Here is a 14,365-nt window from a genome sequence, read left to right on the forward strand (position 1 = left end):
CCCGTTGCGGAGCACAGGTTCCGGACGTGCAGGCTCAGTGGCCATGGCTCACGGGCCTAGCCGCTCCGCGGCATGTGGGATCTTCCCGGACCGGGGCATGAACCCGTGTCCCCTGCGCTGGCAGGCGGACTCTCAACAACTGTGCCACCAGGGAAGCCCAATCTGGTTTTTAACAAATAATCAAATACCCTGAGTTGATAGGTAGTGTAAAATACTTGAGAATTGTTTTTGTTGAGTTCTTTAAAAATAAAAGAGAGCTGGAGGGAGGGATTCCCTATCCACATTGACTTAATCCCCAAGATGTTAAAACTGTTGATTTTTTTTCACTATACTTGTGCTTATTCATGAGCAGGGAGGTCGGTATATCGAGTCCTACATTGACAGCAAAGCAATTTCTTTGAGGACAGTTTCCTAAGAGGAGTCAGATGGGACTTGACTCTGAATGGCCTGTTGATACTATCAAGTCTTTCTAGTACAGATTGTTCCCATTGTTTGGGATGGTGGGTTTTGGCCCTAGAGGACAGCCAGTTCCCACTAAAATTTTTTTATACCTTCATTGAGGTATAATTGAAGTACAATAGACTGCATATATTTATACAATAAGTATATTGTATAAATATATAGATATATGTATACAATATCTTCATCTTTGATATATGTAAGTACCCATGAAACTGTCACCACAATCAAGATAACATTTCCATCTCTCCCAAAAGTTTTTTCACATCCCTTTGCAATTCATTCCTCCCTCCACTCCAGTCCCCAGACACCCCCTGACCTGTTTTCTGTCACTGTACAGTGGTTTGCATGTTCTAGGATTTTCTATAAATGAAATCAGACATTGTGTCCTCTTTTTGCATGCTTTCTTTCACTCAGAATAATGATTTTTTTGTTGTTGTTGTTGTTGTACGTGAGCCTCTCACTGTTGTGGCCTCTCCGGTTGCGGAGCACAGGCTCCGGACGCGCAGGCTCAGCGGCCATGGCTCACGGGCCCAGCCGCTCCGCGGCATGTGGGATCTTCCCGGACCAGGGCACGAACCCGTGTCCCCTGCATCGGCAGGCGGACTCTCAACCACTGCACCACCAGGGAAGCCCAGAATAATGATTTTGAATGAAGAATAGTTTTTGTTGCTAAACAGAATTCGATTATGGATATAACAGTTTGTTTAGCCATCTGTCTTGAGGGACATTTGGGTTATTCTCAGTGTGGAGGTATTACAGTAAAACTGCTGTGAACATTCATGGGCAAGTCTCTGTGTGGAAAAATATTTTTGTTTCTTTTGATAAATACTTAACACAGTATTTATTTATTGAGATGGAATTTACCATGTTAGGTTGATTGGGTCCTATGTCGGGAGTATGTTTCACTTTTTAAGAAATTGTCAGTCTTCCAAATTGGCAGTATTATTTTACATTCCTACCAGCAATGTAGGAGAGTAAGTCTCTAATTTTAGCTAATTTAATGGGTGTATAATTGTGTTTCATTGTGGTTTTAATGAGCATTTTCATGATGAATAGTGGTGTAAAACATCTGTTCATGTGCTTATTGGCCATTCATATATCTTTTTTTGTCAAGTGTGTTGATGTCTTTTGCCACCCCCCCAAAAAAAAATTGTGTTTTGTCTCACCATTAAATTGTATAATTTAATTTTTAAAAAATATTTTCTGAACACAGTTCTTTTGTTATATGTGTCGTGAATATTTCCTCGTCAGTGGTTTGCATTTCATTTTCTTAATGGTGTCTTTTGAAGAGGCAAAGTTTTAAGTTTATCATTAAAAATAATAAAAATTTTTATCATTTTTTCCTTTTATGTTTCATGCTATTTGTATTCTATTTAAGAAAACTTTGCCATCCCTAATTGCAAAGATTTTTTCCTTTGCTTTCTTCCAGAAGTTTTATAGGTTTTACATTCAGGTCTATGGCTCATTTAGAGTTAATTTTTATGTATGGTGTGTTATAAAGGTCAATATTAATTTCTTTCCATTTGTATATCCAGTTGTTGAAAAGACTATCCTTTCCCTGTTCAGTTGCCTTGGCATCTTTGTTAAAAATCAATTGAACATGTATAGGTGTGGGTCTGTTTCTGGACTTTCATTATTCTCTTCCATTAATGTGTATGTCTATCTTTTTGCCAATACTAAACTGTTTTGATACTGTAGCATTAGAGTAAGTCCTGAAATCAGATAAGGTAAGTCATCTAACTTTGTTGTTTTTTTCAAGATTGTTTCAGCTATTATATTTTCTTGGCCTTTTTATATAAATTCTACAATCAGTTTGTTATTGCATGCTGGAGTATTGATTGGTATATGTATTGAATCTATAGGTCAGTTTAGGGAGAATTGCCGTCTTAACAATATTGAATTTTCTGATTTATGAGCATATTATATTTTTCCATTTATTTAGGTCTTCTTCAATTTCTCTCACCACTGAGTTGTAGTTTTCATTGTAAAATTCTTGGATGGCTTTTGTTAGATTTGTTTCTAGGTTCCTAGATTTGTTCCTAGGTTCCTGTGTTTTTTGTTATTGTAAATGCTATTATTTTTACAAGTTCATCTTCTAGTTGCTTGTTGCTAGTAGCTAAGAATACACTATTTAAAAAAATATTTATTTATTTGGTTGTGCTGGGTCTTAGTTGCTGCAGGCGAGCTCCTTAGTTGCGGTTTGCAGGCTCCTTAGTTGCAGCACGTGGGCTCCTTAGTTGCAGCCGGTGGGCTCCTCAGTTGTGGCATGTGAACTCTTAGTTGCAGCATGCATGTGGGATCTAGCTCCCTGACTAGGGATCAAACCCAGGCCCCCTGCATTGGGAGTGCAGAGTCTTGACCACTGCACCACCAGGGAAGTCCCACCATTGATTTTTGTATTTTAGCCTTGTATCCTGTCACTTGCTAAATTCATTTTTTAAAAATTAAAAAATTAATTAATTTATTTTTTGGCTGTGTTGGGTCTTCATTGCTGCACTTGGGCTTTCTCTAGTTGTGGCGAGCGGGGGCTACTCTTCATTGTGGTGTGTGGGGTTCTCATTGTGGTGGCTTCTCTTGTTGTGGAGCCCTGGCTCTAGGGCACGCGGGCTTCAGTAGTTGTGGCACGTGAGCTCAGTAGTTGTGGCTTGCGGGCTCTAGAGCATAGGCTCGGTAGTTGTAGTGCACGGGCTTAGTTGCTCCGTGGCGTGTGGGATCTTCCTGCACCAGGGATCGAACCCGTGTCCCCTGCACTCTTAACCACTGCACCACCAGGGAAGTCCCTCAATTCATTTTTAATTCTGGTAATTATTTCATATATTTTCTGAGATTATCTTTGTAAACAAACTGAATAAAATCTGTTAAAAAAATCTGCAAGTAGGAGCAGTTTTACTTTTTTCCTTCTGATCTTTATGCCTCCAGTTTCTTCTTATGTCAGTTTGGTAAGTTGTAGTTTTTAAGAAATTTGTTCATCTTAATTTGTCAGTTTTTTTGGCATAAAGTTTTCCGAAGTATTCTCATTATTTTAATGTCTGTATGATGTATAATAATAAGCCCTCTTTCTTTTCTGACATTGGTTATTTGTGGTATCTTTGGTATCTTTTTTCCTTGATCAGTCTAGCTACAGTGTTGTCAATTTTGTGATCTTTTCAAAGAACCAGATTTTCTGTAAAGTCTGTTTCCTAATTTGTGAATTTCTCCTTTTTATTATGTTGTTCCTTCTATTTCTTTGGGCTTACTTTGCTCTTCTTTTTAAGGTACCTTAAGATGAAATCTTAACTCATTGATTTTAGATCTTCTTTTCTAACATAAGCATTTACAGCTTTAAGTTTCCTTCTAAGTACTGCTTTAGTTGCATCCCACAAACTTTGATATGTATATTTTTGTTGTTATTCACTTAAAATATTTTTGAATTTCCTTTGTGATTTCATTTTTGACCCATGAATTATTTAGAATTGGATTCTTTAATTGCCAGATTTATTTTTTATTTTAGATACCTTGCTATTATTGATTTCTAATTTAACTCTGATGTGGTCAGAGAACACATGTATGATTTTCATCTTTTTAGGTTTAAAGTTTATAGCCCAGTATATGATCTATCTTGTGAATGCACAGTGTGCTCTTGAAAAGAAAGTATATCCCAGGGCTTCCCTGGTGGCGCAGTGGTTGAGAGTCCGCCTGCCGATGCAGGGGACACGGGTTTGTGCCCTGGTGCGGGAAGATCCCGCATGCCACGGAGCGGCTGGGCCCGTGAGCCATGGCCGCTGAGCCTGCACGTCCGGAGCCTGTGCTCCGCAACAGGAGAGGCCACAACAGTGAGAGGCCCGCGTACCAAAAAAAAAAAAATAGTGTTGGATGTCAACTACAGCAAGGTGGCTAATAGTGTAGTTCAGATCTTCTGTGTCTTTACTCAATTTTTGTCTAGTCTGTCAGTTCCTAAGAGGAGGAGGACTTAAAATTTCTGGTAAGATTGTAGAATTGTCTACTTTTCTTTTTCTATCAGTTTTGCTTTGTGTGCTTTGAGCCTCTATTGTTAGACCATGCAGTGAGTAATTATGTCTTCCTGATGATTTGTCATTTTAATTATTATGAAGTGTCCCTTTTTATCTCTGGTAATACTCTTTGTCTTGAAGTCTGTTTTATCTGATATTAAAATGGCCACTCAGCCTTCTTGTGTTTGCTGATGGCATGGTATAATTTTTTCATCTTTTTACTTCCAATCTACATATGTCTTTATATTTAAATAAAGTGCGCCTCTGTAGGCAGTTTATACTAGGATATTGCTTTTTTATTTACTCTCTCAATCTCTGACTTTTAACTGGAGTATTTAGACCATAAACATTTTAATTAATTATTGCATGATTGGATTTAGGTCTACCATTTAATTATTTGTTCTCTCTACTCTGTTTTTTCCTCTGTACCTTCTTTTGGGTTATTTAAATGTTTAGTGTGCCGTTTTAATTTATCTATTTGATTTTGGCTCTCTCTGGCCACCCCCCCCCACACACTTTTTTTTCCTTTGAGGGGGAGGTTTGGTAGTGGTTGCTCTAGGAATTACAATATATACCTACCCTTTCATCATCTACTTAGAGTTAAAATACTACCACTTTGCTTAAATGTAGAAGCCTTAGACCATATAGATTCCTTTAACCCCCTACCTGCTGACCATTAAATTATAGCTGTCATATATATTACATCTACATTTATTGAAAACCTTACCAGATAATGCTAAAATTTTGCTTTAAAGAGTTTTTAATATTTACCTGGCTGTTTGCCATTTCTCTTTCTCTTTCTTCATTCTTAAAAATCCAAATTTCTCTCTGGTGTCATTTTTCCTTCAGCTGGAATTATTTCCCTTAGCATTTTTCATAGAGCAGAGTCTCTGCTGACAACAAATTTTCTTAGTTTTTCTTCATCTGAAGAAATATTCCTAAAGGCTATTTTCACTGAATATGGAATTTGGGATTGATAAATCTTCTCTCTCAGGATTTTAAAGGTGTTGTTGTGCTGTCTTGGTTTCTGTTGAGAAATTCACAATCATTTGAATAATATGTCATTTTTTTCTAGCTGCTTTCTGGATTTTTAAAAAATCTTCAGTTTTAAACAGTTTCATTAAGATATATCCAGGTGTGTTTTTCTATTGAGTGTTTGTTGAGCTCCTTAAATATGTAAATTTAAGTTTTTCATTAAATTTGGGGGATTTTTCCACCATTATTTTTTTCAAAAATTTTTCCTCAATCTCTCTTTCCTCTTCTTCTGGGATTACAACTATGCTTAAGTTAGATCTTTTGATATTGACACCACAGGTTGTTGGGGCTCTGTTGACTGTTTTTCAGTCTTTTGTCCTCTTTGTTCTTCAGATTGGATAATTTCTATTGATCTGTCTTCAAGTTCATAGATTCTTTCCTCTGCCATCTCCATTCTATTACTAGCCCATCCAGTGAGTTTTTATTTTATTTGTTACTTTTCAGTTTTAAAATTAATTTGTTCTTTTTTATGATTTCTGTTTTTCTGCTGATAATTCCTACATTTTCCTTCATTTCCAGTGTTTTCCTTTCTATCGTGGAGCATAGTTATAATAGCTGCTTTAAAGACTTTGTTAGTTCCAACATCTGCATCATCTTCCAACATCTGTTTATGATCTGTCCTTTGAGAATTGCTCACATTTTCCTGGTTCTTTGTGAATTGCATAATTTTGGAATTTATTCTCAAGATTGTGAATGTTGTTTGTGTAGACCGTGGGTCTTCTTAGGATCTTCTAGGGATTGTTGCTGTTTTTATTTTAGCAGGTAACCTGTTTAGGTTCAGACCATAAATTCTGTCCTACTTTCTGAAGGCATTGGTTCAGTGGAACTGAGGTTCCATTCTTTTGAGTCTTTTCTGTGATGGTTTAGAGCTCAGGGGTTAGTGTGAGACTTTTTCAGGTTTTTCAAATCTTGTTTCAGTTCCCCAAGCTTTTGATACATTGGTTTGGATCTGTATCACAATAGTAGCTCAGGGGTTAGGCTGAGACTTGTGTAGTTTGTTTAAATTTTATTTCACTTTCAAAGTCTTTGCTAAGCTGGTTTGGGTATGCTCCACACATACATAGCTCAAGTTAAGCTGTGATTTGTGTGGATTTGTACACAGAAATATGAGGTCACCTTCTTTGCCTGTCTCTTCTCCATGATTCCCCCACATTCTCTAGTCTATAGAGACCCCTTTTCCTGGTTTCTAAGCCCAGAAAGATGGAGTTTCTGTGAGAATTTAGGCTGCCCATGCTGGTCTGTGTGTGGGGGGCCACCCTTGTTGCAAAGCTGCATGTGAGAGAAAAAAAAAACTGGGAAACATACCCCATGTGGCTCACTTCTCCCAGTTTTAACTGTTCTCCACAATCCACCTGCTTTTGTTTACTTTTTGAGGTCCAGAGTTTTTAGTTGTAATCAGCAAGAGGAATGGGCCGTAGTGGGTGTATGCCACTGTGCCGGAACCAGGACATCTCTGTATTAAATTTGTAATATTGGACCTCATGTACAGAGCTGAGAATCATTTTTCCCTTTTTGTAGCATACTGACTTTGTAAGTCCCTGTTATTTTTTGTTTTCGCTATCCCCACATCCATCCCCTTCCCCCCAGAGACAACCATACTAAGAAGTTTGATATTTGTCCTTAAATATTTATGAGTCCTTATAAAATAGCTAGTGCCGTTTACTTGTGTAATTGTTTTTAATTTACTGAATTGACATTGTACTGTACATCTTGTTCTTTTTTTTTTTTATTGAACAGTATGCTTTTTAGTTACGTTCGTATCTCTAGATGTGTAGAAATGGTTTATTGCTTCTAACAGCTACGTAATATTCCTTAGCAGGCATCTATCACATTTTACTTTTATTTATTCCTAAGCATGGTCACCTTTGTTACTTCCAACTACCTGCTACCACAAACCTCTATGTGTAATTGTTACCAACTGTACCTCTAAAGTGTTGTCTTGAATCTGTCAGTTTATCATCTCTACTACGAAACCTTAGTTCAAGTTCAAGCTTTCATCATCTCTTATCCATACTATTGCAATAAGCTGCTAACTCTTCTCCTTTCTTTCACTCATCCTCCGTGGGTCATCTTTTATACAGCATCCAGAGTGACGTTTCTAAACCATAAATCTAAGGCAGGCCTCACACAGTTAAGTTAGCTGGAAGAGGAGTGTCTCAGAGATCCATGGACTCCACTTCGAGAACTGCTGCTCTACCACACTTTGAGCCATCTAGAAGATACTTTGTCACTACTCACTAATGTTCGTTGACTACATACTGACTGGTCTTAGATTTAGAAGTTTGGATCCAGCCGTATACCAGACTTCTGGCCAGCTTAACTCAGACAAGATAGCACCCTTCCTTTAGCTATGGGATCTAAGTATCAAGTTGCCTAAGCAAGACAGGGTGCCCTGACATCAAGGTATAGTGGTTACTGTCCCTCTGCCAGAGGAATAGGGAGGCCTGGACACACCTGCTTACAGATCCAGGGGATCTTCTGAAGGGTCATGGAACACCCTATTTTACTACTTTCTTTTCATTGATGGATTTAGGAAGGAATGCCTACTTGGGCTATAGAATGATCATTTTCGTGGACTGCTTATGCTTTCTGATTATAGTGAAGTATAATAATAATTATATATATTGTACTAGGTCAACTATTTTAATTGTTAGAAAATTACAATCTAAATTGTTTTTATTATCAGGCTTCTTTGTTTTTTGCACAGGTAACCAACTTGGTTATCTTCTTATGATGTAATATAAGTGATAGAAACTTTACTCCAGACCTTCCTTTGTGGTATTTATCTTTGTGTCCTGTTAGTAGCAGGACCCAGTGCTCCATAAAGGATAATAGTTTCCAGTACACTATCCCTCATGATGACTCCTTAAGCGGCTCATCATCTGCTTCTTCCTGTGAACTGGTGAGTGATTTTCCAGCCTCCTTCCGAAAGTCTGCCTACTGGATGAAGATGAGAAGGATCAAGTCAGCTGCTACTTCCCATGTTGAAGGTATCAGTATCAGTATCTTATTCCAAAGACACGGAACTCTCTAAAGTTATATTTGAGGTAGCTGTTGTAAATGGCTCTTAAAGTATTAAGTACCACATATGTGTTCTTTACTAGTGGTTGAATTTTTATTTTTATTTTTTTTGGCCCTGCCACTCGGCTTGTGGGATCTTAGTTCCCCAACCAGGGATTGAACCTGGGCCATGGCAGTGAAAGCGCCAAGTCCTAACTAGTGGACCGCCAGGGAAGTCCCCTGAAATTTTTTTTAAGGTGTTAGGCTGTCATATACTCTTAGCTTCATGAACTGTCCCTCTGTTTTACTGAGTGAAATTCTGTTGATCTTACTCCTCTATGTTATATGGTATAGCCTTTCCTCTTCATACGAATTGAACTTTCTTTCCCATTGTTCTAGTTTGATCCTCTGTTGAGGGTTTAGGCGCTAGTGTAAGGATTATTCTAAGTGGAATTTATTAGTGGTTATAGTCTGAAGGGTTCTTAGTAGCCCTTTATCTTGAACAGTTAGCCTCAAATCAGGATCAAACAAATCACACTGCCTGAAGGATCTTATTTTTCATAGGGAACAGTTGATCACTTGGGATGGAGAACAGTGCAAAAGGAAAAGGGGAGGTTGAGTCAGTTAATGAAAAGTTATACCAACTTCCCTAAAAATGTTACAAACACTTCTCTAAGACCTGTGCTTGCTGATAATCTTTCTCTTTGGTGGTCTTGTGATCGATGATTTGAAGGCGGGCGTAGATGTTCTCATATAAACCATTCTGAAATTTTGTTTTGTTTTCCTATGTTATTTCAGGGTCAGGTGGAGTATCAGCCAAAGGAAAAAGGAAACCCAGGCAGGAAGAAGATGAAGACTATCGAGAATTTCCTCAGAAGAAGCATAAGCTTTATGGTAAGGGAGTAACTTTGCTAATTCTTTTTCACTGTGTGCCTGGGCTTTATTCTCAGGCATGGTGAAAGGGAGAGGGACCTTAGATTTTGGCCCTTAAGCACTTTTGAGCCCTTTGAATTTTTTGGCAAGGAATGGCCTCCATCCTGCCTTTTTTTTTTTTTTTTTTTAATTTTGGCTGCGCTGGATCTTCGTTGCGGCACACGGGCTTCTCTAGTTGTGGTGTGTGGGCTCTCTAGTTGTGGCACACGGGCTTCTCTGGTTGAGGCTCGCAGGCTCTAGAGCTCGCAGGCTCAGTAGTTGTAGCGCATGGGCTCTCTAGTTGCAGCGTGTAGGCTTAGTTGCGGTATGTGGGATCTTAGTTCCCTGACCAGCGATTGAACCCAGGCCCCTTGCATTGGGAGCATGGAGTCTTAACCACTGGACCACCAGGGAAGTCCTCCCATCCTGCCTTATTTTACTGTTTTCTTTACTGTTTTCTTCTGTCATGACTTAAGGGAGTCATTTGGTTGAGGGAGTGGGGCCTAGGGTGTTGAGAAGAAGAGGAAAGAGATTTTGGTGCTAGAGAGGGGTCAGAAAAGGTGATGTGTTGGGCTTCAAGTTTCTGTCTTGCGTCAGGGAGGAAGCAACGGCCTAAAACTCAGCCTAATCCCAAAGCCCAGGCTCGTCGTATTCGGAAGGAACCACCAGCTTATGCAGCAGGTATGCTTTCTGTTGGAAGCTTTTTGAGATCTAGTTCTCTCATTCTGTCTTTTTTGTTGTTGTTGGTAAAGGAACGATGTACCAAAGCATTTTTTTAGGGAGGCGCTAATTAAGCGCATGGCTTTGGAGGTCAGTCATATTTGTTCAAGTTTTGGCTCTTCATTAATTTTTTGACCTGCCTCTTAATTTCTGCAAACTTCAGTTTCCTTGTCTCTAAATAGGAATAATAAAGGCAGTCAGAATTGTTGTGAAAATTAAATTGGATAAAAACATTTAACAAAGTCTCAGGCACATAGGAAACACTTAGCAAACTGATTGTTATATATCTCAGTATCCCATTCTTATATGCTACTATGAAAAATATTACCCATTGACAGTTATACGTCAGTAAAACTGGGAAAAAAATTATTGCTCATTTCTTTAAGCCACTGGGCTTTGGAGTGGTTGTTGGATGGTTTTGATCGTGGGGAATTGAGTAGGAGTTTCAGAAACTCTTCACTGTCTGAAAAAAATTATTTCTAGAAGTTATATATAGCAAGAGTCTTTCCCCCAGGAAGAGGAAAAGCCACTTTATGATACTTTTCCTAAAATCTGGGATTGTGCTTTTTGTTTCTGGAGAATACTGTAAATTGTAAGTGTTCCTTTCTCTCCTTTGTAGGCAGTTTAGAGGAGCAGTGGTACTTAGAAATTGTGGATAAAGGCAGTGTCTCCTGTCCTACCTGCCAGGCAGTGGGGAGAAAGACCATAGAGGGCTTAAAGAAACACATGGAAAACTGCAAACAGGTTAGATATTTTGTGACATTTCATAACTGTTATGACTTTTTACCCAAACTTTAAACCTCTGGCACTGTGTTGGATATGCTGATTATTGTGGAGAAGAGGCAGCATTGTGTCATAGAGAAAACATAGACTCCGGAGTCTGACAGACTTGGGTCTGAATCTTCATTCAGGTACTTACTAGTTGTGTCATTTAGCTTCTTATGTGTGGACCTCAGTTTTCTCATTTATAAAGTAGAGATAGTTACTACCTTGTGTAGTCCATGAGAGGATAAAAAAAGAAATATTACATGCTAAGTGCCTACCCCATTACTTGGCAAATACTGGCACTCAGTAAATGGTAGTTCTTATTATTTTGAAAATGAATAGCCTTTACCTCTTTGCCCTTGAGGACATGACAATGAGCTTTTGGGATTTTGAGATTCATTGACTGTTATAGAATTTGGGAAATAAAGGAGATACAGACCAGAGCAGTTGAATAGGACTTTGTGACATTCTGTTTCTCTGTTGAACAGCCTGGCCCTGAGCAGTGTTTTCTCCTTGTAGGAAATGTTCACTTGTCATCATTGTGGGAAACAACTTCGTTCACTGGCAGGGATGAAGTACCATGTCATGGCAAATCATAATAGCTTGGTAAGAGTGTGTTCTGTGCTGTATGAGCCTATGTGGTATTTGGATGCCTTTACTTGGACGAATGTAGATAAATCAGTGGAGATGCCTAAGGCTATGGGACTTCGTGGGGTGTTAAGTAAGAAGACCCTTTAGATAGAAGAGTTACACACAATGAAATGTGGATACACAGGTATTTGTGTTTAGGTTAGCCCAAAGGTTCATATCCTGGGAGGTAGAGGCTTTGAACTCTTAGTTCCTTTACATTCACTTCACTGTTTAGGAGAAGATGGAGAAAGCCAGGAGTCAGATAACTTAGACTTCATGGGCACCAGCTTAGGTACTAGTCCAGTCCTTGATTCTCCTATGATAGAATTTTTTTCTGTATCTGTCTTGTCCATGAGTCATTTGCCTGTCTGCTTCTCTTGCTTTCTAGCCCATCTTGAAGGCTGGAGATGAAATAGATGAGCCAAGTGAGAGGGAACGTCTCCGAACAGTTCTCAAGAGACTGGGAAAGCTGAGGTGCATGCGTGAGGTAAGAGCCCAAAGACAGCAACTCCTTCTACCTGGAGTCTCAGGTCAAGGTCTTTCTGTTACTCGCTTCCACGTCTCCTGCTTCTCCCTTACAGACCTGCTTTTGTGTCATCTTCCAGCATAAGAGCGACTTCTGTTTTTAGGGTCTCCTGAACTCATTAACAGTTCTTTATTTTCTTTCTCATCTCCAGAAATTTGTTCTCCCTTTTCCCTTTGTTTGAAGGAGTTTCTTTGTCATCCTTTCTTTAGTGTGATAAAGAGGACTGTAGTAACCTCATGTGAGGAACTTTGATATTGCTGGCTGTTTGATATTGGGGTGGAGTTGGATCATAGACCAAGGAGGAAGCTGTGACACAGACGAGGTATACAGTTCTAGTTTACTGATTGCTGACTAAGTTGATTGAATATCATACTTGGTGGTAGATAGGACAGCAGTTGGGCCAGGGACAAGGAAGAGTTGTGCGAATGGGAAATGCTGGAGAGGGTCTAGTGATATCAGAGTATCTGTTTGTATGATGTGGCCATTTAGAAGTTTAGAAATCATATAAAAATATGTAAGATTATAATATAGGCCTCTCTCCTTTGTTCAGAGTTGCTCTAGTAGCTTCACCAGCATCATGGGATATCTGTATCATGTCAGAAAATGTGGCAAAGGGGCTGCAGAGCTGGAGAAGATGACCCTGAAATGTCACCACTGTGGAAAGCCATATAGATCGAAGGCTGGACTTGCGTATCATCTGAGGTCAGAGCATGGGCCTGTGAGTACTGATTGCTTTCCAGACCCTGTTTGGGGATCTGTTCTGCGGTGACTGCTTGCCCCTGCATCTTTCCTACATCCTTGGTTCCTCATTTGTAGTCCCTTTTAATCTGAATGTTTTTGTTCTCTCTCTTCCTTCTTCTTTTGTGCTCTCCTGTCTGCTGTTTGATCATTATTAGGTTAAAGAAATCAAAGTTCATTGTATAGTCTGGGCAGAAGTAAACTCATTACTATATTTTTAAAGCTTAAGGCATTCTCCCTAAGTGAGAAATTTTGTGGGATTCTATCCAGCCGATCCCTCTATTCCAATTTTTTTGTCTTGACTTTTTCTTTTCCTGATTACATTTCTAGGCTCCCCCACCTTGTTTTTTCTTTTTCAGCGTTAAGTTTCAAGATATAACTTACATATGGTAATTAATATTTACTCTTTTTAGTATACAGTTATGAGTTTTGACAAAAACATACAGTCATGTAATTACCACCATGATCAAGATATAGAACAATTTGATCATGCCCCCCAGATTCTTCTGTGTCCCTTTGTAGTCAGTTGTTCTTTCCATCCCCAGCCCCTGGCAACCACTGATCTATTTCCTGTCCCTATAGTTTTGCCTTTTTCGGAATGTCATATAAATGGAATCATACAGTATATACCCTCTTTTTGAGTCTGGCTTCTTTCACTTAGCATAATGCATTTGTGATTCATCAGTGTGTTGCATGGATTATTAGTTTATTCCTTTTTGTTTCTGTCTGGGATTCCATTGTATGGATGTTTCACAATTTATCCATTGACCAGTTGAAGAGCATTTGAGTCATTTCTAGTTTTGGGCAGTTTTGAGTAAGCTGCTATAAACATTTACATAAAGGTTTTTGTGTGAAAATAAGTTTTAATTTCTCTTGGGTAAATACTTAGGAATGGGATTGTTAGGTCATATGATAAGTGTATGTTTAACTTTGTAAGAAACTGCCAAACCGTTTTCCTAAGTGGCTGTGCCATTTTGCATTCTCACCAGCAAAGTATGAGAATTCCAGGAGCTTTGCGTCTTTATCAGCACTTGCCCTTGTCATGTTCATTTTTTAAATCCATTCTAATAGGTATGTAGCAGTATTTTACTGCAGTTAAAATTTGCATTTTCCTAATGACTAATGATATTGACCATCTTTTCATCTGCTTATTGACAATGTCAGTCTTTAATGAAGTTTCTTCTTTAGTGAAGTGTCCGTTGAAATCCTGTGTTCATTTTATTGTTGCAGTTTTTGTTGTCTTGCTATTATGTTTTAAATATATTTTGAGTTTTTTACATATTCTGGACACAAGTCTTTTTTTTTTTTTTTGTGGTACGCGGGCCTCTCACTGTTGTGGCCTCTCCCGCTGTGGAGCACAGGCTCCGGACCCGCAGGCTTAGCGGCCATGGCTCACGGGCACAGCCGCTCCGTGGCATGTGGGATCTTCCCGGACCGGGGCACGAACCCGCGTCCCCCGCATCGGCAGGCGGACTCTCAACCACTGCGCCACCAGGGAAGCCCTTTTTTTTTTTACATCTTTATTAGAGTATAATTGCTTTACAATGATGTGTTAGTTTCTGCTTTATAACAAAGTGAATCAGTTATA

The 14,365-nt window shown here is 39.0% G+C and overlaps 1 protein-coding gene across 6 annotated transcripts in view; it reads left to right on the forward strand.

Annotated features, from left to right (window-relative positions):
- Nucleotides 1-14,365, forward strand: part of ZNF512 (zinc finger protein 512) — a 34,894-nt gene that overhangs the window by 2,396 nt on the left and 18,133 nt on the right. For 2 of the 6 annotated variants that reach the window (XM_007470849.1, XM_007470847.1), the window contains 7 exons: nt 8,289-8,476; nt 9,285-9,380; nt 9,996-10,079; nt 10,738-10,862; nt 11,403-11,489; nt 11,902-12,000; nt 12,590-12,757. In XM_007470849.1, the coding sequence (XP_007470911.1) occupies nt 8,431-8,476; nt 9,285-9,380; nt 9,996-10,079; nt 10,738-10,862; nt 11,403-11,489; nt 11,902-12,000; nt 12,590-12,757 (705 nt within the window). In that variant the 5' untranslated portion in view covers nt 8,289-8,430. The remainder of the gene's footprint in view (nt 1-8,288; nt 8,477-9,284; nt 9,381-9,995; nt 10,080-10,737; nt 10,863-11,402; nt 11,490-11,901; nt 12,001-12,589; nt 12,758-14,365) is intronic. The other 4 variants (XM_007470850.1, XM_007470851.1, XM_007470848.1 and 1 more) reach the window with 3 other exon arrangements.

Source organism: Lipotes vexillifer, unplaced genomic scaffold (assembly GCF_000442215.2).
Source record: "Lipotes vexillifer unplaced genomic scaffold, Lipotes_vexillifer_v1.1 scaffold717, whole genome shotgun sequence".
NCBI classification, from domain to species: Eukaryota; Metazoa; Chordata; class Mammalia; order Artiodactyla; family Lipotidae; genus Lipotes; species Lipotes vexillifer.